Source organism: Myxocyprinus asiaticus, chromosome 9, assembly GCF_019703515.2.
Source record: "Myxocyprinus asiaticus isolate MX2 ecotype Aquarium Trade chromosome 9, UBuf_Myxa_2, whole genome shotgun sequence".
Classification (NCBI taxonomy): Eukaryota; Metazoa; Chordata; class Actinopteri; order Cypriniformes; family Catostomidae; genus Myxocyprinus; species Myxocyprinus asiaticus.
In genome coordinates, this window is record NC_059352.1 from 4,024,085 (window position 1) to 4,049,895 (window position 25,811).

The 25,811-nt window shown below is 37.5% G+C and overlaps 1 protein-coding gene across 2 annotated transcripts; it reads right to left on the reverse strand.

Moving 5' to 3' along the window:
* Positions 1-2,613: 2,613 nt before the first annotated feature.
* On the reverse strand, positions 2,614-24,059 carry LOC127445650 (myosin-binding protein H-like). Of its 2 annotated transcripts, XM_051705864.1 has the most exons (13): positions 23,751-24,059; positions 19,996-20,055; positions 19,729-19,863; positions 18,742-18,909; positions 15,036-15,124; positions 13,594-13,789; positions 13,346-13,485; positions 12,922-13,081; positions 12,125-12,261; positions 8,251-8,437; positions 4,909-4,963; positions 2,883-2,924; positions 2,614-2,688 (listed from the first exon to the last, which is right to left on the reverse strand). In XM_051705864.1, the coding sequence occupies exons 1-11, from the start codon at positions 23,998-24,000 to the stop codon at positions 4,932-4,934; spliced, it is 1,554 nt and encodes a 517-aa protein (XP_051561824.1). In that variant the 5' UTR covers positions 24,001-24,059; the 3' UTR covers positions 2,614-2,688; positions 2,883-2,924; positions 4,909-4,931. The 2 variants fall into 2 exon arrangements, with proteins under 2 accessions (XP_051561824.1, XP_051561825.1); XM_051705865.1 differs by lacking the exon at positions 19,996-20,055 and having other exon boundaries at positions 23,751-24,058.
* Between the last annotated feature and the right edge of the window lie 1,752 nt (positions 24,060-25,811).

A 25,811-nucleotide genomic window follows, 5' to 3' on the forward strand; every position in this document is an offset into this window, starting at 1 on the left:
ACTGAAATAAGTGTTGTAAGATATCTCACCTGTCTCTGTAACAGCTCTAGACTCTTTAAACAACAAACAAAAATGTGTCCGTGGACAATGACGCTTTCTGCCTGTCAATCATTTTGCATGTTCTCATAGTGTTGTAGTTTCAGCGAATTATTGAGACTTACTGCCGTTTTTAAGCCATGTTGTTCATAACAGTTGTCAGTTGAGGGCGCTATTTTGCTGTTGTTGTTTTTAACAACCGTTTCTGCAGATGTTGGACTCAATAAAGCTCATTTGAGTTTTGGAAAGAAGCTAAATCAACAGCTTAGTCTCGTGGAAGTAGAACAGCTAAAATGACTTACAGCACCTTTAAGCTTTGCAACTAGTAGATATATTACATTGAAGAAATATATGAACTTAAACCAATAGTTGTTTTATTGAGAAAACACTGTTTTTGTACTTTTTTTGTTGACATGAAATGGACCCCCAATTATAGAATGAGCCGTATGTCTGTGTTTGAAGCTAAATTCAAGTCAGCTGGTCAGTTAAAGGTAAATAAGGGGTTTATTCAGTAAAGGTGCTGCCATCTACCGTCCAAAATGAACCAAATGTCCCCACAAGGACAGTAAAACCTGAGATCACCTACGTTGTGAGGACCACTGGGAAATAACATATTAAATGATGTTTTTTTGAAAATGTAAAAATGCAAAAAGGTTTCTTTGAGGGTTAGGTTTAGGGGTAGGGGTAGGGTTAGGGGATAGAATCTATAGTTTGTATAGTATAAAAATCATTACGTTTATGGAGAGTCCTCATAAGGATAGCTAAACAAACATGTGTGTGTGTGTGTGTGTATGTGTGAGAGAGAGAGAGTGTGTGTGTGTGTGTATGTGTGAGAGATAGTGTGTGTGTGTGTGTGAGAGTGTGTGTGTGTGTGTGTGTGAGAGAGAGAGTTTGTGTGTGAGAGAGAGTGTGTGAGAGTGTGTGTGTGTGTAAGAGAGAGACCTTCAGTAACCCGTCTGCTCTCAGCCGAGTTTCCGCTGAATGAGAAGGTGTCTGTACAAAGTCTGCGTCAGAGTATGAAATAATTTCCATACGTCACCCTATTCAGTCTGCAAGGGTTTGCTGCATACACCTTTCAGGGTCACTTGGCCTTTTAATTTTCTTTTTTGTTATTTACATTTTTTATTGTTTCCAACAAAGACTAGAATAGATTTAACCACAGAATTATCCATACGGGATCAACTTATAACCCAATAAACACATCAGTAAAAAATTTCCCATTTCCTGCCATACATTGCCAGATTACCCAGCCGTCTGGTAGTCATCTCCTCAAATGCTGCCACTTTACCCAACTCGGTGCACCACTCACAAAATGAGGGAGCATCAGTTGACTTCCATCCCCTAAGAATTAACTGTCTGCCAATAATCACGCTGGTTAGGACCCAGCTTTTTATATATTTATCTCCTATATTCAGGACCGCCCCATCACCCAAAATACAAAGTCTGGGGTTAAAATGAAAATTGAGTGTCCACCACGTCACACACAAAGCTCTGGACCCTCAACCAAGATTACTGGATTTTAACACATCCCCAAAAAACATGGGTTGTGTCCTCGTCTTCTGACTGACATTGCCAGCAGGTGGGTGTGTCCTTAAGACCTAGCCTATACAGTCTAGAGGGGGTCCAATAGAATCGATGCAAAATCTTAAATTGCGTCAGGCACACCCTTACATCTCTAGATGTAGACTTGACGTTTTTTAGAATCAAAGCCCACATTCCCTCCTCCAATACCAAGTTTAAATCTTTCTCCCATAATCTCTTGAAAGAAGTTAAAGCTCCGACCCTGACTCTGAATTAGCAGGGAGTAATACACTGATGCCTCATGACCTCCAAAGGCAGTAATCACCACTTCCAGAGTATCTGCCGCTTTAGGAGGGTGTATGCTACCCCCAAAAATAGTACAGATCAGGTGGCGCAGCTGTAAATGTTGAACCATATTTTCAAAAGATCTCAACACTCCACTCTCAGGCCTTTTAATTTTCTTAAAGGAATGTTCTGGGTTTAATACAAGCTAATCAGCATCTGTGGCATGCTGTTGATTACATACAATTTTGAACAGACAAACAAAAATCACATCAACAATAATGCACTTACTGTACAATGTAAGTCTATGGGGCAAGACATTCCTGACAGTTTAAAGCAAAAATAAGCAGCTCAAGTGCTTATATTAATAGTTCCTTACAATATTATGTAATTTGAGCTGTAAAATTTAATTTGTAAATTGTTCTTTTAAGTGTGGGACTACTTTTCTAGTCATTTGTACTCTTGCCCCATTGACTTCTATAGTAGGTGCATTACAGTAAACAAGAGTTTTGATGTTTTTACAAATAGAGGCAAAGGTCACATGTATTTTTTATCTGGTAATTGACAGCATGTCACAGATGTTGTCAACAGAGGTTAACACGTATTATTTGCATTATGAAAATATGACAAAAGACAATCTGGGTGAAAGGCTCTAGTTTAATTTAACACACACTGGATGGTCCTGTTGGTTTGGTTGGGACGTGATCTAAGTTACATCATCGGACACAGTCAGGAGCAAGTATATGCTATTAAATATAATAAAGGACCAAAATGTCTATTTTTATATATTTTTATTTCATATGTACAGTACAGGATTTTTTTTCATCAGCAAAAGACGTCTTCACAATCCTACAAATGGAAAAGAAAAAGCAAAGTCATGACATTTTTACATCTTTTAATGGTTTGTAGCAACTTGGCACATTAACATGGAATTCAATTGATGTGCGGTTATTTTACATGTCTCATCCAATCAGATTTTAAAGCAGAAACTATTCGTTTTATAAACAATACTGTAGAATCTTCCAAAGCGTGCAAGTTCTCACCTTTAGTGAGGGATTCCACATTCTGCTGTTTCTAATCTGGGACTAGAGTTCATGGAGAGAGGAAGAAACAAGGAACAGGTGTCAGAACAGCCTGAAATAATTTTAACATCCGAGTGACACAAACTCAAACTGCAGGGTGAGCTTTAGCAACACAAGCCCGATTTTACTGCATCACCTTTTGTTCTGACAACACAATTTACTACTACTCTGAATACATTCTCCCCAAAATCAAAAGTAAAAAATAAATAAAGGTAAATTATATTTAGCATAAAGAAAATGAAGCCTCTTATAAAACAAATATGGTTTTTGCAATGTGGTATTTTTTATGACAGTTAAGCACGTTACTGTAATGACTGCAGGCATTTTATGTTTGTATTTGTCTGTTGTTTTTTTTTTTTTTGTTGTTGTTGTAATCCTCATTATTAATGGTGATTCTTATTACTGTAATTTTTAAACTATTGTAATACAATGCTTTTTATTTGCCAGTATAGACTGCGGCAGAGCTTATATGAATTTTCCCTAATAAAATTATATTATTTGAGCTGTAAATTTGTAAGTTGTCCTTTAAGTGTGGGACTACTTTTCTAGTAGTTTCTTCTCACGCTGCATATACTTCTATTGTAAGTGCATTGCAATAAACAAGAGTTTTGCTTGTTTTTACAAACTGAGAGACGAGTCAAATGTATTTTTTATCTGGTCACTGACAGCATGTCTCAGATGTTGTCAATGGATGTTAACACGTTGAACTCTGAACATTTGTTTAAATGTTAAACTGGGTTTCGGTGCTCAGGCATTATTAAAAAATGACAATTTTTATTTGCCAGTATAAATTACGGCAAAATAACAAAAATAAACAAGATGTAAAAATGCTTTACTAATATATTTTATTTAAATTGTATTTTTTTGTAAAATTTTTGTCTTGCATTAATGAGAGATTGGGGGATTGCTTAATTGTCTTTTTTTTTAATTGCTTAACTGTTAAAATTGTTAAAAAAAAAAAAAAAATTCAAATTGCTGTACTACAAAAAATAGGCTTGATTTATTGTATGCAAAACATAATTTCTTATTTATTTATTTATTTTGTGGTGAAATATGACCTTGGCACTTTTCTGAATATTAACCCATAAATTATATTAAAAAAATTATAATTTATTATTATTATTTTATTTTTTGCCATTGCATAATTTAATAATAAAGAAAATAATCCCAATTCAATCTGCTTGTTCAGACATGCATTAAATTGAGTTTAAAACCAATTTAAAAAGTATTTCATCATTATTTTTTTTTCGCCTTACAATAATGGGAACTCTGGTTTTTGCCTTGTTTGGTGAAAAAACGAGCTTAACTGTCATGAAAGTAAAGTGACAATGCAAAAAATCTTTGCGGTCTTAAAAATAGGCTTTATTTTGTCAATGCAAAATTTCTATTTTTATAATTAGAATAATCATAAATAATGATTTTTATTTATTTATACTGTTTCTAGGGTAAAATATGGCCTGGACAGGTTTTGTGCATCACACAAAAATTCTATAGATTTTTTACCAACAAAGAAAATCCCCTCTATTGAATTCAAGTGTTTTGCATTCAGTTGAGTTCCTCTCACAACAGGATCATTAATTGTTTTAGAGTATATATAGCCAAGTTTTACTGGAGACGTGACTCATCAGTGTCTAATGGGAGATGAGTCAGGGAGATGTAATTTTGTTTCTCCAGCGGTACACGTATAGAGTCATAACACAGCATTAATTTATGGGGAATTGCCGCTCGAACGCTTCCAGCAGCAGGGGCCGCACTCTCCGAATTTCCCCCATGTAAGGTCAAGCTTGGGGGAAGACAGATGTCTTGTCAAGACCCAAATAGATGAACAACTAAATAGCTTTTGGGACCATCTCGCGTTATGAGAAATGCTCACTCTGTAATGGTTGAATATTATGAAATTGGTGTGATCTCATCTTTGGTTATTTTTGTAATACATTATTCTTGACCAAAATGTCATACATGAATGTGGCTAAAAATAGAAACTGACCTGTATGAATGTGGCTGTTGAAATTATTTCTTGTCGGCATCAGCAATCACAGGCTCTGTGAAGAGAAAACAAAACCAGAATGCAATTAAGTCCAGTAACTTTAAGACAACAAAAACTGCAGAGGTCAAATTTAACCCTAAAATTAAGAGAAAAATAAGAAATTATATTCTGCATAAAGAAAATAAAGATTTTTTTGCATTGTGACATTATTTTCATGACAATTATGCAAATTCCCTTCATTACCGCAGTGCATCTGGATGTTTTTTCTTTTTTTAGTTTGTTTGTGATTTTACAATATTCTCATTTGATTCTCAATCTGTAATACAGTAATAAAATCATCCTTTTATACACAATACTTTAATATAAGCATACATTTCAATTATATTTACAACATAAAGGCTGTAAAACAAATACTGCCATGGTACATAAATATTTTAAATAATCTGTAAATGTTTTTATGCATTACAGTAATTGTCATTAAAATAATCTCACAATGCACAAAAACCGATTTAAGGAGCGGTCCTTAAATAAGTCCTAAATATCAAGTTTTATTATTTTTTAGATTTTTCAGTGTAATATGACCTGGACATGTTCTTGACAGGCTTTGAGATTCACCTTAATCCTTGCAGAAAATTCTGGAAGTCTGAACAGAATTTGTGGGGGGGGAAAGTATGCATGTACAGAATGATTCGATACAAAGTTGGCAGTTGGCACCCAACTAAACATGCAAGTTAACCTTTAAGTGACACCAGAGTTTTATCAAGGATAAGTCTTGTTATGTTTGACATGTTGATTTTCTTTTAAACCTTTCAAAATGCAATTAATACTTTTATACTAATAATAAATCTGTCCAGCTCAATAAAGTGCTAAAAGACGCCTGCGGATTGATACTGTAACTTGATAAACAATAACATGACCCAGAGCAGTTGAAGCATTTGTATTAGCATGACTTAGGGTGGATTACATTGATCAAAGACATTCATGATTTTTAATTTAATAACTGTACATGGGTATGATCCAAATCATACCACACTCAGATGATCTGACTATCATTACAGTATCATTAGATCAGTCTACAGCTAAACGCATTTTACATTTGTAACGTATGATACCTCCAGTTCGCAAGCTAAGTTCCAATGCGGCAAGGGAAAAAAGATGTGTTTCTTTTGTTTTAAGGATACATTTTGTGAGGTTTATGCTTAAAACAAGAAAAAACAATTTACCAATGCTGCTGATCTCCTAGGATTTTCACGCATAACAGTCTCTAGAGCCATATGGTCCTCAACAGGCAGCACGTGGGCCGAATCCGGCCCGAAAACCATGTTTTTGTGACTTGCATGATACTGTCATTTATTGAATTTGTATGAATTTTGAGGTGCCCATTTTCTATTGCATTTATGGTAATTCTCAGTTTTGATAATCTGATGAACTGGTACAGAGGAAAAGAAACAGCAAACGGATAAAAATAATGGATTAAATGACAAATCCGTGAATATAAATCTGATTATAAGCCACTTTATATAACATAGGTGCGGGGTCAGTCTGCACGTGTGCGTTGATAATACTTTGTGCGCACTCTCAGTCATGTTAAACATGCACGCGCTGAGTCTTTCTTCTACACCTGCTCGTCACTGCCATAGTGCGAATAAACCGAGTGTCGGGTGACAAACGAACTAAACAGAGATACTGTATATGCTCGTTGTAAACAGTAATAACAGGGAAAAAAGGGTAATCCTGCAATAAAGGTGTTGAGTGCTTTTGGAGCTAGTATTGGAAATAAATGTCATGTTTTGATGGCACTGTATGAAATGAGTGGTGAATTCTACTGCAGTATGAGGGCTACTTGTAAAAGTGTGAATTGGCCTATATATGATCATTATAATAATAGTATTTTACAGTTTTTATTTTTTTTAAAGAACCACACTTTTGGGGCCTGGGTAGCTCAGCGAGTATTGACACTGACTACCACCCCTGGAGTTGTGAGTTCGAATCCAGGGCGTGCTTAGTGACTCCAGCCAGGTCTCCTAAGCAACCAAATTGGCCCGGTTGCTAGGGAGGGTAGAGTCACATGGGGTAGTCTCCTCGTGGTCGCGATTAGTGGTTCTCGCTCTCAATGGGGTGCGTGGTAAGTTGTGCGTGGATCGCGGAGAGTAGCATGAGCCTCCACATGCTGTGAGTCTCTGCGGTGACATGTAAAACGAGCCACGTGATAAGATGCGCAGATTGACGGTCTTGGACCTACTAAGTAGTGGGAATTTGGCATTCCAAATTGGGAGAAAAGGGGATAAAAAAAAAAAAAAGAACCACACTTTTACAATAATTTGCTATATATCTAAATGTAATGTTTTATTTTATTTGTGTTAATTACATTTGTCCATGATGTATTAAATAGTATATAACGAAGTATGCTCACCTTATATAAAAAAGTAATTAAAATATGTTTTAATAAATAACAAATACAAAAAAGAGTGTGGCCTTCCGGCCCCGCGGCTTTCCAAAGTTGAGTACCCCTGCTCTAGAGTGTAAAGAGAATGGTGCGAAAAACAAAAAATATCCAGCGAGCGGCAGTTCTGTGGGCGAAAACAGCTTGTTAATGACAGAGGTCAGAGGAGAATGGCCAGTCTGGTTCAAGCTGACAGGAAGGTGACAGTAACCCAAATAAACATGTGTTCTATGCAGAAAAGCATTTCTGATCACATAACACGTCGAACATTGAGGCGGATGGGTACCACTGTGTACCTCTACTGTCAGCTTAGAACAGATGGTAGGCCCACTGCAGCCTCAGTTTTCTGTTCTTGGCTGACAGAAGTGGAATCCGACGCGTTCTTCTGCTGTTGTAGCCCATCTGCCTCAAGGTTTGACGTGTTGTGCATTATGAGATGCTATTCTAATCACAACAATTTGACAGAGTGGTTATCTGAGTTACCGTAGCCTTTCTGTCAGCTCGAACCAGTCTGGCCATTCTCCGTTGACCTCTCTCATCAACAAGGCGTTTACGCCCACAGAACTGCCACTCACTGGTTGTTTTTTGTTTTTCGCACCATTCTCTTTACATTCTAGAGACTGTTGTGTGTGAAAATCCCAGGAGATCAACAGTTACAGAAATACTCAAACCAGCCCGTCTGGCACCAACAATCATGCCACGGTCCAAATCACTGAGATCACATTTTTTTTCCCCATTCTGATGGTTGATGACAACATTAACTGAAGCTCCTGACCCAAATCTGCATGATTTTATGCCAGTGAGTGTATACACTACATAGCTGAGTGCATAGTGTATATATTGTAAGTGTATATTGCTTCATTTGGGACACAGCTCATGTTAAGATTGTGTTGACTTACGTTTCACCTCCAGTTTGCAGCTAACCAAGGCCTCTCCGTACTCATTCTTGGCCCTGCAGGTGTAAACGCCACCATCAAAGTTGCCTGGCTTACGGATCTCTAGGGAGCAGATGCCCTGGTTGTTGATCTGCCTGAACTTAGGGTCATCACCAATGATCATCTGATTCTTCATCCACTGAACCTTGGGCTGTAAAGATGTTTGACACAAATAAAAATCAATCACAAGTCTTGGGGCATTTTCAGGATATCCTACCCATAGGAAAGTTTTATAAGAAGTGATATCACTTTAATAAATCAATTGTTTCTCTGAGACACCAATGACATTAAATGGAGAGCAAATGGAGTCTTAAGTCTCCTGCTTCTCATATTTTTCACTTGCACGTGTCTCCTCAAGCGTTTCAATAGAAATCTTAACCGTGTCTCAAACTATGCTCAGATTTGCCAGATACCAAATCTGAAATCAAAAGTCTCAATATGAACTCAAACTTTTCTAATCAAATTCTTCCAGTACCAACATTTCTGAACTTATAGCTTTGTATGCCAACAATTGCTTCATAGACATGTATTTCTATTTTGATTCCTTTTTATAGGAGATTCTAACCCTAACCCTAACCCTAACCCTAACCCTAAGACAAAGCTGATTCTCAAATGAAGCATACTGGTAGTTTAAAGTGAACTTAGGTTAACTGAACCTGGTTAGCTGAAGTGTTTTTAATACAATAATAAATTAAAAAAAGCGATTTTTTTTTTTTTGCTGCTTGTTCAGTTTACTTAATTAAAATAACTTAAGCAACACAATTCTCAAACATTTTGTCTTAACAAGATTTCATTGTGTTCTATCAATTTACATTTTTGTAAAACATTTATTTAATCCATTTGAGTTAGGACTACATGAATACTTTTTGTGGTGTTAATGTAGCATTAATGAAACCGGGCAGGGGATTTCAATTTCCCAGAAAGAGATTGGATAGGGAGAACAAGTGTTGAAATTAAGTGTTAAGATTTTTTTGGTTAAAAATGAACAAATTGCCATTATTGATTGAGCACATTAACAATCAGTGTTCAAAACAATGTTCTTACCTTACCCCGATTCACTATGGTAAGTCTATAAAAATTATTTGTATTTTGAGCTCTTGGGTCAGATTTGGTGCAAAATCACTGGCTTATGACGTACAAGTAATTTTTATTTGTATAGTGCCTTTCACAACACACATCGTTTCAAAGCAGCTTTACAGAAGATCATGCATTAACAGAAAATGAAACTGTAATATCTATAATGTCTGAGAGTCATCATTGTGTAGTTTGATAAAACTTTGATACGATTGTGAATTTTGTTTAAAAATAAGTAATTAAATAATAATTGTATTTATAACCCCAGTGAGCAAGCTGAAGGTGACTGTGGCAAGGAACACAAAACCCCATAAGATGTTGGTTAATGGAGAAAAATAACCTTGGGAGAAACCAGGCTCACTGTGGGAGCCAGTTCCCCTCTGGCTAACATAATGCCAATATTACTTATTTATAGTGCAAGTCATGGTTTAAAATTATTAAACTAAATAAGTGTTGAGGGTCAGTGTTTAAAACAAAGATTTCGTATGAACTGTAAGATTAATGACATCATTACGTCATGTCCATAAACATAGGAAATTAGAACGGCTGTCTCGTTCCCATGTTAACAGTAGATGGCGGTAATGCAGTGTTTTAGTTTGCTGTTAAAAAGAAGAAAGAAACTACAGTTTGGTCAGTCACACTCACACAGTTCAGGACAGCATCGCAACAATCAGTATAGATGTTTATCTGTTATCCGTTTGGCGAAGTTGTTTACCTGCTTTAATGCTTGGATATGTTTTCTGGTTGGGTTGTTGAAGCTTATATTGCTTGTCATGCTTGTATGAATCAAACTTCAAAAATGACTCGTGTTAACCAATCGCGATGTATCTATGTTGTCAGGGGAAGTTACTGTGACATGTTTACTAATATGTATGACTTCTGAAATTGACTTCTTGTAACTGTCATAATGCATATTTAAACATATTATTTTCAAGTTTAATAAAGTATATTTTATCCCCATTATTATTGAATCCTTGTTTTATGCTTTTAGTTTACTGTGTTATTGTGAGCATTGCAAAGACATACTATTGTAGTATTATGGTTCACTTGCATTATCAACTGAGGCTGTACAATATAACAATAATAAAGTCTTCCATTGAACTTCCATTATATTAATATGAAAATAGCAGGTTATGACTCCAGCTCTGAATATCTCCAGTCATGATCACACACAAGCAAAGCTCAAATCATGAGATTCATCGGCCAGAAGAGCAGTGGCGAAACACGACTCACGTAAAGTGTTCTTCCACAAATTGCTTGCAATTTAAAATTTCAACCACAGATGTCGCTAAAGAGCACAAAGTTACGTAGTGCAGCTTTAATGTTGTTTCATTGGTATTTAAAATAAATCAGTAAAATGAGTTAAAAATACCATAGTACATTAATTTGACCTACTCCAACTAAATTATTTTGGCTCAATGAAACCAACTTAATATGAATGAAAGGCATTAAATTACTTGTTAAAACTTTCTACAATTCAATTAATTTTTTGAGTGTACTTGGATGAAGATACTGGAGCCATTCATCTCCATTATGCAGTCTCGCTCTTCCATTTCCAGTGCCATGGGCTCCACATATTGGTGTTTGAATGCCCATCCGGTCATAGTGATGTAGGAATTTCACTTATCCAGCTCATGCTGTTCCTCCTCTAGTTATCTAAACCTCATCAGGAGTTCCACTATCTCTGCAAGTATGTAAGTGCCAGATTCCTACATTTCAGTCGTCACCTGAACCGACAAACACCCTATGACAAATTAAGTGTTGATAATCTTCAATGCAAAATACCTATCAGCACTTTCTTTATAATAATTTAACACATTAGCAAATTAAATGGGGCTCATCTGCTCAAAAGGATGGTTATTAAAGCCAGAGAAACCATTGTGTGTAAAGTAACTTGGCCAACAGTTTCATTTTGAGAGTTGGAATTAAAAACAGAGAATAGGATCCAACAACATACTGCAAGGTCTTTTGTCCTGTGCAAATTTAGAATGACCTGTTTGGACTGCTCAAACATTCAATATTATGGACCTTATTCAGGGTAGATGCCATATTTAATTTTACCCGATATTAACATTTATGCATTTGGCATTCAAACAATGCCTTCAAGGTATACATTTTATAAATGTTTGTGTCCCCTGGAAATCGAACCCATGACCTTGACATTGCTAGCAATATTCTCTACTAGTTCACCTAGGAACTCAAAAACAAATTTAATTTGTGGCAAATTAAAGATGGCGTCTACACCATCTACTCATGTGTGACCATGGGGATGTTTGTTTGGGGGTGGGGATTGGTAGTTGTGGGGTTTAAATGTTGTTTGTATATATTTATATATATGTTTTTGCTTTTCTTTATTATTGTAAGATTTAATAAAAAATATTAATTACAAAAAGATGGCGTCTACACCATTCTGTTTTAATCAAGCTCAGGACTTGTAATTGAATGGTTGCTGGTTCGATCCCCACAAAAAGCTATTGAGCAGGATGCAATTTTTAAATTGTAATTTTTGCGGTATTACAGGTGTTGTGTCATCATGGCAACGAAATTGCATTTACCTTTACACAGAAAAGGTTAGCAAGCAATTTGATCACACTAAAATCATGTTTACCTCTTGTGACTATACTTTTGAAATATTGAGTATTTTAACATTACATGATGCTGTCTTCAAGTCTATTCTTATAACCAAGGACTTATTTTAGTTTGAATAGTATGGAACCTCTTATCCATGCTAGCCTGGCCTATGGCATGTGGAGGAATCATGTACCTTTGGGAATCCCCTAACGGCACAAAGCAGCTTGGCGTTATAGCCGACAGTAGTGCTTCGGTCTGCCAAGGGGGCGGTGAATTTGGGTGCCTCGCAGAAGTCGTGTTCCTTGAACTCTGGAGGCTTGTAATCAATACCTAAACACAAACACACACTGCACTGAGAATAGCAGGAACATCATCAGCTAATTAAAAAACACAGTAAGACTTACTTTAACTAAATGACCGAGATAGGATGCCAGATCAGTCAACTATAGTCCCTTTCACATGACCTGCACAGGGCTTAAAAACACTTTCCAGTGCAAGCTTCATGTATTATTAAGACCTATGCTGTACATAAAAAACAATGCAGGAGGGTGATTTTTCAAGAATAGTGTGAAGTATGTAATAAGCTCTCAGTGTTGTACTGCACAACTCACTATATCTACAGTGGATACGCAAAGTCTCACTCGTCAGTGCGCCCATGCGAATTGCAAGTAACCGGTAGTTGCGCTTCAAAAAGTCAGTGGCAAACAGTCAAAGTCGAAATTGTTTGGCGTGTAATGATGTAGTTTGATGCACCATTAGCACTGAGTATCCCGAAGTACAGTACATCACAATACGACATTGCGATTCGTATGTTATGCATAACGATTGCAACTGAAACTGCGGCAAACACACAAGAATCCCAGCATGTTCGCGAAAGAAACTGATTCTCCGGAATCAGTCTCAATCTGTATCGCACGGTTCACTTCACTTTTGCCCACAAAGCCATTTATAATAAAATATTTTTGTGGCAAAATTCAGAAAACTACTCACCTGTCTTCTGAATTGTGGCTGAGGTCTTTGTGGCAGTGGCCTCTTGACTAATTCCACACTTGTTCTCAGTGAAGACCCTGAAGACATAGGTGTTGCCCATTATAAGGTCTGAAATGGTGGCATTCATTCTGTGATAGTGCTCCAGTACTGTGAACCAGTCCTGAGGAAAGAGCAACAGAGGTCAGAAAACTCTACCCACGACTACTGTCAGAATATATCAATTAGATCCTCGTTTGCTGTAATGTCGCCTGGCTGGCATTTCACATTTTGTGCTCTCTGCAGTTTAGAGGAAGAGCCCTACTGTGGTGGGAAGTGATGGTATCAGATGATAATACTACGGTACTTTGATAAATATCATGGTGCTCCAAGGTACTTCAAAGAATACCATGTCCATAACAACATGATAATACCAAGGAGCTTGTACCCCTGTCTTTTTGTCGGCCTTCTGGATGGTGTATCCGGTGATTGCTGTGTTTCCATTATCTTTCGGCTCGGTCCATTCCAGAGCAACATTGAAACCCCAGGTGTCCATGATCTTGACACTGGCTGGAGGTCCAGGCAACTCTGGTAAACAGGTCAACAAGACCAATGTTGAAAACCCCCCCAAACCAAGATAAAACATGATTCATAGCATGTACGACTTGCATTGACAGCATCTTTTAGAATACTTGCCAACAATCTGCAGAGTAATCTGGGCTTTATCCTCAAAGCTGTCGACTTTAACACACATCTCATATACACCGGAGTCAGCTCTCTCGGCAGCACGGATGAAGAAGATGCTGTCCTTGTCGCTGTTGCGAATATTCACCTTTTTAGTGTCAACAGGTTGACCGTCCTTTGTCCATGAGACAACCGGTTGTGGTTTGCCCTAGAGGTAAGAATATAAGACTGGTATTAATAACTCAAAATCGAAAAGGAACCAAGCTCATTTTTTTAAATAAATTGAAAATGGATGAATACATGTACAACTAAATAACATCTTGTAAAAAGAATAACCAAAAACAAATGATTTTTTTTCCCTTTCCAACTAATTAGCAAACCGTTAAAGCTGTAATTTCTGCACCAAACGGAACTGCAAGTGTTAATGAAACAGTCCAAATTCATGGCATTGGTTGAGGCAAGGGTATACTTTGGGTATACTTTGTTTTTCTGCCATCCATTACATCTTGCACTATACTCTTTTTGAATGCGAGACCATATGGACGGGTTTGACAAATGCACACTCTGACTGCTTTGTGATACTCAACAGACAACAGTCAACCGCAGGCTCATGTTCCAGGCGATGCACAAAGATGCGGACTGTCCGCATGTCTAGAAAAACTGAGCTGCAAATGGACAGTCCACAGGTTCTGTGCTAAAGACAAAATTTGCATTACGTGGAAAACTGAAGTATACTTTGGCCCAAGGGTGTAGATTTGGCTTGAACACTGGGGGGGGGGTTACAGTGTGAAGAATTTACATGTTTCCATTGATCATTGTATAACTATTGAGGGGGGGTTGTACTTGCTTGTTTTGATTATTGGGGTGGGGGGCCTTAAGGCCCTAAGGCCCAGGGAGTGAGAGTTTGGCTGGTTGGCATGGGCAATTAGCCCCTGCTGGTAGATGTCATAAATACACCATTCTGTGTGCAAAAAAACATACTTCTCCACTGACGGCCATTCAAAAGTATAAAATTCGAAAGCAACGTTTAGTTGCCATGAACTAGCAGGATAGATTCTAATGGGAGCAGTGGTGGCTCAGCGGTTAAGGCTCTGGGTTACTGATCAGAAGGTTGGGGGTTCAAGCCCCTGCCAAGATGCCACTGTTGGGCCCTTGAGCAAGGCCCTTGACCCTATCTGCTCCAGGGGAACTGTATCATGGCTGATCCTGCACTCTGACCCCAGCTTAGCTGGGATATCTGAAAAAAAGAATTTCACTGTATATGTGCAAATGTATAATGTTATAAATTATAAAATTAATTAATGGAAAAACAAAATTCTCTACAGATTGCAATTCTGTTTGGTGCTGCCAGTAGCACAGAAGTTACACACTGTAACTTAAGGAGTTAAGCCATTAGCAACTTTAAATCTTTTCATCATGCATTTTAGTGGACTTTAAACTGACGAATCACGTACACTGAAGGGAATAACAATGTTGATCTTCTCGCCAACATTTTTCACATAGCGCTGCCTCAGGAAACGTGGCAGACGTATTTTGGGGCGATCTGTAAATGGAAAAACAATGGCAATTTTATAAAACTAAAAAATCAAGCATCACATTAGTCAAGCTTCCAATCAGTTGATGCGCAGCTGATTCATGACGTCCACCAATACAATTCAGACACATATTAGAATGGTTCTTTCATTCTCTCTATTGCATGGATGCATGGATGCATGGATGGCATTGATTCGCTGCTCTTCCTGCTCTGTCCATGCATGGCAACATGGATGGGCGGGGAGTTTGCCCAGAATAGAACCATACTGCCAACACCAACAGATTGCTTCAAATTATTTATACAGTAAGTCAGTAAAAGTTATGCATTTGATGGAAGTGATCCTGACTGAAAAAAACAACAACAACATACAATAATGTGGATGTATATAGTTTGAAAATGAAGTGTGCATTAAGATCGTATTCATTAAATCACTAGTAATTATTTTGTTTGTAAAGAGTAAAAAGTGAAAATGTCCTTTTAATGTAGTCAGCTTGATTCAGTCATGTTCAATAAGTTTTGACTTTACAGTAAATTTAGATGTTGCCACATGAACACATTTTAGGTTACCTGGCAAAAGCATATAAATTCATGTATCAAGCAGTGTTTGAAAGTCAAAATTCACAATTACTGCAAATATTGCTAATAAGAACTAGCTTGCTAACTTAAATGCAACCCCAGCTTTCCATTTAAGATCAGCTGTGTGCAAGCTAACTGTAATTTCATCCTCAGCTACAGTGTTCACCCCCAGTTTTAACTTAGTGATGGTTAAAGAGTCTACTGCAAGCCTATACTATCAAAAGCTTCCACATTCACACAATCAGTAGAAGAGATGTAAACTTCACAGAAAAGTGGAGGCTAAAGCCATTTTGCCAGTGCCAGTGCATTGTTCTAATGATTAGATTAACATCACACTGGAGAGATTATATTATTTGACCTAGCATAAATGCTAATGGGGGCACTGTTGAACTCATCACAGCTTTAAATAGATCAGTCCCATTACACTCTTACCCCTTAAAACTCATGATGGAGAGCTTCAGTTACATTCAACAGTTAAGATTGCTGAAGTATGAATAATATGTGACGCTATGCCCTCTATCACAAAATAAGAAATCACATAGAATACATTATCAGCTTGCCAAAATATATTTGATACTTGTTGCAAATATTATTAAATTATTTTAATAAAATATACCATATAAATTAATCAAATTACTAATGTTTAATAAATATTTAAATACATGAATCATATTTATATTTTGTATTAATTATTATATATTAGCAATATTTAAAAATAAATATAATAATTAATTTAATACTTATATTTAATATTTTCGTTTGTAAAATATATTCATGGTCAAAAATATAACTCTTTAAAAACTTTAAATATATTATTTATTAATTTAATTATTTTTAATTTATTATTTTTAGTTTTTTATTATTTATTATTATTAACATATTTACTAATGTTTTTTTGTATATTGTAAAATGCTAAACATTTGTTTCTTGTCGTATAGATTTTTGTCATCTCCAAGATCTGATATTTTCAAGACAAGATCTCAGAAATGCAATTCAACATAAATTAAAACAAATTTCTAATGAACAACTGTCAATGCACCAAAAATTTTGATGATTGTTGTTGATGAGTCTACAAGTTGCATACATCAACAATGCATTGGAGAAAAATAGTGCACTGGTATCTGGAAAAATCTATAGCAGTCTTGAACCAATTCTGGAAAACCATTTGAAGCCTTTTAGAAGTGAATTACCCGACACTAACTCTTAAAACATACAGCATGCATCTAAATAAATAAATAGCATCTCTAGCGAGCTAAAAAGCCTTATGGGTAACCTTAGATGCCACTTGACTCCTCATGCAGTGTGAGAACACATGGGAATGTATCCCATCCTCCCACTCAAACCATTTGCACTTGTCGCCATCGCTCTTAAAGGAAGAAGTTTGACACTGGTCCAGACGGCGAGCTGTCAATGGCTTTGAAGCCATGCAAAACCCTCTCCACATAATCCTTGTTAATTGAAGGCACTTACCAACAATTTTCTACAGTTCTGCAACAGAGATTGTTCATATTGGAAAAGGCAATACATAACACATCAACATGCATTGGGCTACCAGCAAAGGCAATGCAGCAAGAAGACCAGACCTTCAATCAGAGTTCTGCCAAAATTCCCCCTCCCCCCTTTTGCGTAGATCGGATTCAAGTTACATTCCCATTCCACTTGACTTTCCATCCTATGTTTATGATTTCTTTCTTTAGACCTTGAGCACACTTGAAGAACGTATAGTAACTACAAGGATTCGCACATGAAAAGCATTTTACAAAATGCTCTGCCATAACGTGATCGCATGTAGTATACTGTTCAAACTTCTCTCTCTCAATGCTTATTTAACGACACAACTGTGCCGTACAAGTTGAATCTATGAGACGACAAAGGTTTTGTAGCAAAAAAGAAAATACAGAGCCAAATATTGGTGTTTACAATGGTTCTGACAGATGATACCGCTACACGATAACCCTACATTTTGGACTGAACACGGTATTTGTATCGTACAGTCTGACACCATTGCCTGATTTGTGCATGTCTGTAAGGCAATACCTCTATGAGCTTGAGCCTGTCAGGTAGATTTATTTTTTCACAACTGGCATGCACTCAGAACCAATTAGGGGGCCCTGTAGAACAGTATGAGAGGTGGGCTTGACGTGGTACCACATTCACCTCTCGAGATAGCTCTGAAGTCCAGGATACTTGAGTTGCAAGAGGAGGCCCCACAATCTTTGGAGCTGCTACATGTATGAAAAAGTTGGGTGACTGTACGTTGCAATTTTTACAGTAATCCATCTGTCTACGGAAAGCTATGTTTCAAACAGGGGACCTTGTCAGCTTGGCTCATGAATATAAATCATGTGACATGAAGTGACATAATATGAGGAAAGTCCCTTTAAGGCAAGACAGCCACTTGGCGGCCATCTTGGCAATGCCCCATGGCAACCAAATCTAACTAAACAATTGGCTTACAAGTAGCCTACAGCTCCTATCTATTTGGGCAAAGACAGATATCTCCAATAACATGCCAAATCAGCAATAAAATCGGATGATAAAAGGCATTATAAATTGTGCTTCTTAAGCTAAAACCTGTATTTGTCAGGCTCATCCAGCATGCACATTTTTGTAAAAAATAAAATAACGAGGCCTCTATCAAAAAGGCTTAAAGTTAAGACTTCCATTCCTACGTCCGCCATATTGAGCATTACGATTTCTCCCATTAATTTTTTATAAGTGGTATGTTTTCTACTCCTTATACTGTCTCTGGTCACATTCCCCCAGTAGTCTACCCTAATGAACTTAAAGGTAGACACTGGTTAATACAGTAGGTGCTAACCATTGTAGGATTACTGCTTACCACTTGAACATTGTAGACGCAACTATTTGGAAGAAGCTTGATGCTTGAAGTTTTCTTTGCACTACAGCCAAGCAAAATTAAACTCTTACAGCTGAATGATTATTTCTCAAAAAGTATGTGGGAGTTGGGGGGGTGAACTCAGAACACCCTCAGATATGTGTTTTTATGAGGCCAACTGTGGTTTTTGGGCAGTAGAATCTTAACTTACCCACAACCTCTCTGACCAGGACAGGGTCAGGCAGTGTGGCAGGAGGGCTGCGGCCGCCAGGGTTCATGGCCACCACCCTAATGTTCAGGCGGTCACCAGTGGTCTGGTTCTTAATGATGTAACGGCAGGAAATGGTGAGCTCCTCGTTAGCGGCTTTCCAGTCACCAGCTATGATGGGGAAAAACGAATGCCCACATTAGTGTGATGAAAGCAAAGGACATCTTGCAAACAAATGCTGCTGGAGCTTTTCTCAGAACTTACTTTGCTTTTTTCAGCCATTTTTGCTCAATGACTTTTAATAAACTGGTGTCTTGGTGATTTTAAGTGGATGTATCAAGTCAGTTCCACTTAAGTACACACAGGTGTCCTAGCAGAGTACCTTTAAAACCTTACAAACTTCTTTCGTTTTGCCAGGAAAGTGTACTTGTGCTAAAAGTAATCTAAAAGAAATGACACTTGGTTTGATATGTTGATATGTCAAGCAATGGCATTCAGACATTTTGTGTGACTTAAATGACCAAATACTGTATACTGAAATAAATAAATGTACTGTATATCAAAAAAAACTTTTAACTTCTGTGAGTGGATATGCCCCATTTTCATAATGCATTTAGACTTTTAATTGCTGTATCAGCAAGATAAACTGTACCAGATTTGACTATTGGGTCTACCACTGGCACGAACACTACAACCCTACTCTTACCAAGCAGATTTCTCCATGGCTCTTCTAGAAATGCCTCACTCCATATAGGGATACAACTTAGGTGGGGGTGTAAATATTGCCTATGACATGTTGGGGACAGGTGCAACTGATAGGTTTAACGGGCCAATAAAATGCTAATGAACATTTTACTGTGTTTAATTTAAGGTACAGTATTGTGTGGTGGTTTTTTAAGTGCTTGCCACCATTATCAAACAAAGAGGGCTTTCGATTTTAAGATTAATCCTGCTTGACGACTTTATTGCGGTGAAGAATATCTGACTTACTTCCTTCCTTGCAGATTTCCACAGTGTACCCATCCAGACCGGAATTTCCAATGGTGGCGGGTGGTCTCCATGCAATGGTGACTGAAGTATCGTTGACATCTTCAACACCAAGCTCCAATGGCTCGCTAGTGGGCTCTGGAGGAGAAACAGCCATTTAGTATTTCAAAGTATAATTTAGGCACTCCATCTAATGTTAAAGTGGTATAATCTATTGGTAAACTTGTGCTGCTCTGAGCGGAGCGGTTTGGATTCTTCTCAGAGGTTTACCTGCAGGTGGAGGTGGTGTAGGAGCTTTTATTTCCTCAGCAGGTGGAGCTTCAGCAGCAGCTGGTGTTAAATAGGCAGGTGTACATTAATAAAAGCAGCATACAATAGGAGCTTTAGGCATTAGTTTTGCTTATCTACATCTAATTATACTTGCATTATATTCAAATACTTTATTATGGAATAGCCATATATTTTGGTGTAATCCAAAAGATGAATTCTCAAAACATATGAACTCAAAGTGATTTCCAAATCAAGTAATGCTACAAAATTGGTGCACATTATATAAGATATTGCATAAATTCATTTTAAAGTCAACATGAAACCAAAGATGACCCAAAGATTACTTTCTTAATGCACATTTCTGGTCTTATTGTGCAAGATTCATCTGTGAATATTATTCCAACATCAAAAAATATCTTAAAACTTTGTAAAACTTGCTCCGCCTCTGAAAAGGCTTTCCTTTTTGGCTGATGCCACCAATACCTACCAATAAATTTCTAATGAATAAAACCACAAAAATTTTCTCTTTGAATATCATGTTTCACTCAGGAATATGTCGCACTATTACGGAAATAAAATATGTTATAAACGCTGTTTCGTGTTGACTTTAATGTCCCTTTCTCACTAATGTGCAGCAGCAGGCCTTTTGACAGCAAATGCAGCGTCAAATTAATTTACGGTAGCTGTTTACCATCCGCGGGGGCTTGTCCTTCAGCGGGTGCAGTGCCTTCCTCAGCAGGGGCGGCAGCGGCAGCTGATGTTAAATGTTAGAGCGTTACAAATAATATAAACATAGCCTAGATTCCAAAACTCTGAGCAAACTGCTCAAAATGCTGGAAAAGCGTTTGCTATTGTTTTCGTTAACTGTAGTGTGGGTTAAAGGAATAGTTCACCTATAAATGAAAATTCTTTCATGACTGACTCACCTTTAAGATTTCCCAGATGTTTATGTCTTTCCCTCTTTAGCAGAACTAAATTGAAGATTTTTATAAGCACATTTCAGCTCTGTATGTCCACACAATGCGAGTGAATGGGTGCCATCAGGCGACAGGCTATTTGATGGTCAAGAAGTCATATTTAGGCAGTATAAAAGTAAACCACACGACTCCAGTCAATCAATTAATGTCTTCTGAAGCAAATTGATAGGTTTGTGTAAAAATTATCCTTACCTTTGAACATCATACAGCCAGCAGCCTGATGGCACCCATTCACTTACATTGTATGGACATAAGAGCTGAAATATGCTTATAAAATCTTCATTTCGGTTCTGCTGAAGAAGGAAAAGTCATACACATCTGGGATGGCTTAAAGGTGAGTCAATCATGAGAGAATTTTCATTTTTGGGGGAACTATTCTTTTAATTAAACTAAGGCCACATCCACATTAATGCATTTTTGTTTGAAAAAGCATCAATTTTACTGCATCCACACTGAAACGGTGTTTTCCTCCACCGAAAACGGCAACTTTCGAAAACGCTCTACATTTGGAAAACAATGACATTATGGAACTGAAAATTGAGTTTTCAAACCTAAACAGATTAGTGTGGATGTGGCCTAAGCAATATAATGCTGCGTTCGAGTCATATTGGAATAACTGTAATTACGAGATGATAACACGGAAAGTCTACTCATTACATTACATTGTTTTTTAGAACATTCTGGAAACGTTAGTTTATGGTTATTAAAAATAAAACATAAAATATAACATTCCAGGAACATTAGGAATTGGTTCCCAAAAAGTACCAGATGGGAACCATATGCTAACATTAGGGGAATGTTCTGTGTTTGTTGCGAGCTGTTCACGTTATGGCAACGCTCATACGCTGAAACGGCATATCATTTTAGTTCTTTTACATATTGGAAATGCATAATTACAGTATTTTCAATATGTTGTGAATGCACCATAAGTAAAAAGGAGCAGAGAGAATTTGTAAAAAAATAAAATAAAGAAAAACTTCGTTTTGAGACTGTTATTACCATCATCGGGGGCTTCAGCAGCAGGCGTAGCATTGGCCACAGCAGCTCCTTAAGCAATTAGGGCAGCAGATAATTTTTCAATGTTATAAAGGTTAGAGGTCGGAATGTTAGAGGCTTGCTTTGCATGCACAGAATACAGTTAAAAGACAAAACAGTAAAGGCACAAGTAGTTATAGACCAAATATAGACCCAATTTTGGTGTGACCCATTAAGGTATCATGAATACTGTTAATGGATGTGTTTCAGATAATGTTACCTAGTTAAATAAATTTACCTCCATACAGGGAAAGACTGGGCAAATCTTTATTACTTTTGAATGCAGTGCTGTTAAATTGTGTTAAAGGTCTATGGGGCTGTAAATGGAGTGCTTAGGAAGCCACAAGCTCTAAATTCCTCTGGCTTATAAGGCCTCAGTGGATATGGCTGGTGTCAAATAATAATTGCACTGGCGGTGAAAAGCATTTGGATACTTTGCTTTTGTTAGAGAGTAAAATAAACAGATTATCGCATGAATGATCACAGGCATAGACTATAGTGAGAAATTGGGTTTATGAACAAAGCAGCAACTGAGCTTGTGTAAACACTCATTTTAAGAGCTCAGCAGGCACCTAAATATGCTAGAGTCCTTATAGAGCTGATAGTAGAATGTTACGACAGGGTTTTAAAGTAAAATATTAAAATAAAGATATTTTATATAAAGAATATCGTTTTTTTTTTTTTTAAATAACATTTTACAAGTATTTTAAATATAAAATAAAATGATGAAATAGCTGCTGTGAAGTTTTCCAGGAAAACAAATGCATGCTTAAAATAAAGTAAAAGTAGCAGAATAAGCATTGGGTAGGTCGGTGTGAACAGCTGCTATAATCAACATAGTTTTGAAGCGAGGAGAGGTGAACAGGTGTAAATACTCACTGGTGTTTTTTTAAACATCAGCTGTAGCCTTTAATCAAGAACCAAGCGTTCTTGGCTACAGCAGCAATGCGCATTGAGTTCTCAAGCATTAGAAGGTAATTGTTGCATGCATGCATCAATTAACTGTGTTAATAGTTTAGGTTTGTTTGTATTTATTATTGCAAGTAATAGATAAGAGTCTCATGAAGCCTGACAAAAAAAAAATGTCCGGATCATATTTCACTCCAAAATCAAAAAAAAAAAAAAAAAAGAAGAAATCATATTTATACCAAAAGGGGAGCAAATTCTAGGACCCTTTTTTCCCATTTAGAATTTTTTATTTTTTTTACCCCCTAATTCTTGTTACGTTAATGCAACAAAAATGTATTCTTGCTACTTGTAATGTGAAATATATATAATGTATATATAATTAAAATTTTAGTTACATCATGGTAATATTTGTTGCAGCCTACTGAATTTATGCTGATTTTAATAAAATAAAAAAACAATAACAAACAGGATGATTCTCTTTACATCCCAAATCAAAAGAAAGCCCAAATTAATTATAAAGAAAAGTAATAAATTATATTTTACATATATAAATTAAGCCCATTTTCCTCCAAGTTTTGCTGTAAGCAAATTTTGCATATAAGAGTTTAATTTATTCCAATTTTAATAAACAACCATTACTGTATTTATGTAAATATTTTTCTTTTCGTTTTCTTTTTGGTTGTGGGGTGAAATATAATTACCTGAATTTTCTCCGTAACATTTACCCATTAACAGTATCTATTTATAATTGCAGTTTGGAAATTTGATCGGTTTAAGAGTCATGGGTAAGTTTGGGGTTTGGATATCTCCATTACGCATGACACCGGACAGTACCTGCTGCAGGAGGTGCTGCCTCCTCCGCTGGTGGGGCTTCAGCTGGTGGGGCTTCAGCAGGAGGGGCTTCGCCCTCAGCAGGGGCAGCTTCAGCAGGGGCAGGCTCCGCTGGGGCAGCTTCAGCAGGAGCAGGCTCGACGGGTGCAACTTCGGCAGGGGCTGGCTCAGGTGCGGGCTCAGGTGCTGGTGCTGGTTCTTCCTTCTTGGCGGCCTTGGCCGACTTCTTTATCGGGGCTGGTTTGGCCGGCATGCTTGTCCGCTTCAGGGATCCCTCTGACCTAGCAAGTCCTTCGGCTCACACTGAAGATGGGTCATCCCAGATATATAGCCAGACATGTGGCACTGGTGAACTCCTCCCCTTGAGAGTTTCAAGTAACAAGTGAGGGAGCACAGAGAGCTCTCAGCATCATAGCCACTTCGGCTGTATATACAGTCACAGTGTCATTGCAGATAACATAAGCAAGATGTTAATTATGGTGGTGTTTGACAACCTATAACCCCAAACCAACCCACATCACAACCAAAAACATTCTGATGCTTTTTTGCTACTTTTAAAGCTATGTACACTCACTGAGCACTTTATCGGGAACACCTGTACACCTACTTACTTATGCGATTATCTAATCAGCCAATCGTGTGGCAGCAGTGCAATGCATAAAAACATGCAGATATGGGTCAGTTAATGTTCACATCTACCAACAGAATGGTGAAAAATGTGATCTCAGTGATTTCGACCGTGGCATGATTGTTGGTGCCAGATGATTGGTTTGAATATTTCTGTAACTGCTGATCTCCTGGGATTTTCATGCATAACAGTCTCTAGAATTTACTCAGAATGGTGCCAAAAACAAAAAAACATCCAGTGAGCGGCAGTTCTGTGGACGGAAATGCCTTGTTGATGACAGAGGTCAACGGAGAATGGCCAGACTGGTTCGAGCTGACAAAGTCTACAGTAACTCAGATAACCACTCTGTGCAATTGTGGTGAGCAGAATAGCATCTCAGAATACACAACACATCAAACCTTGAGGAAGATGGTCTACAACAGCAGAAGACCACGTCGGGCATTATATTAGGACCATAGTGTTCCTAGTAAAGTGCTCAGTAAGTGTATACATAATTACAACTTTTAAAGTTTAAGTAACAACAAAAGATAGTAAGTCGGACTGTGTATTTTCACTAAATAGGCGGTCCACATCACTCCGTAATTGTGGAGGTATCCATTGCAACAGTCGGCCGTTGGGATCAGTAAGCTTAACATTGGATGGTACATCTACAAAACAGTGTATACTGACAATATTTAGCACTAAAATGTATTGAAATGAGAATTATCTGTTTGTCTGTCTGTGTCTGTCCGTCCATCCATCCATCCATCTATCCTGCCTGGCCAAAAATAAAGTTGCATACTTAAATATTTCGTTGGACCGCCTTTAGATTTGATTATGATGTTCATTGTGGGATTGTTTCGACAATCTTATGCAACGTCACAACATTTATTTCCGTCCAGAGTTGCATACATTTTTGGCCGAGATCTCATATTGATGACGGGAGAGTCGAACCACTCTGTAAAGTCTTCTCCAGCACATCCCAAAGACTTTCAATGGGGTTAAGGTCAGGACTCTGTGGTGGCCAATTCATGTGTGAAAATGATTCCTCATGCTCCCTGAACCACTCTTTCACAATTTGAGCCCAATGAATCTTGGCATTGTAATACTGGAATATGCCCATGCCATCAGGGAAGAAAAACTCCATTGATGGGTTAACCTGGTCATTCAGTACATTCAAGTAGTCAGCTGACTTCATTTTATTGCCGCATAACGTTGCTGAGCCTAGACCTGACCAATTTAAGCAACTCCAGATAATAACACTGCCTCCAGAGGATTGTACAGTGGGCACTATGCATGACGGGGGCATCATGTGCTTCCCTTCTTACCCTGACATGCCCATTGCTTTGGAATAGGGTAAATCTGGACTCATCAGATCACATGGCCTTTTTCCATTGCGCCACAGTCCAATCTTTATGCTCCCTAGCAAACTGAAGTCGTTTTTTCCAATTAGCCTC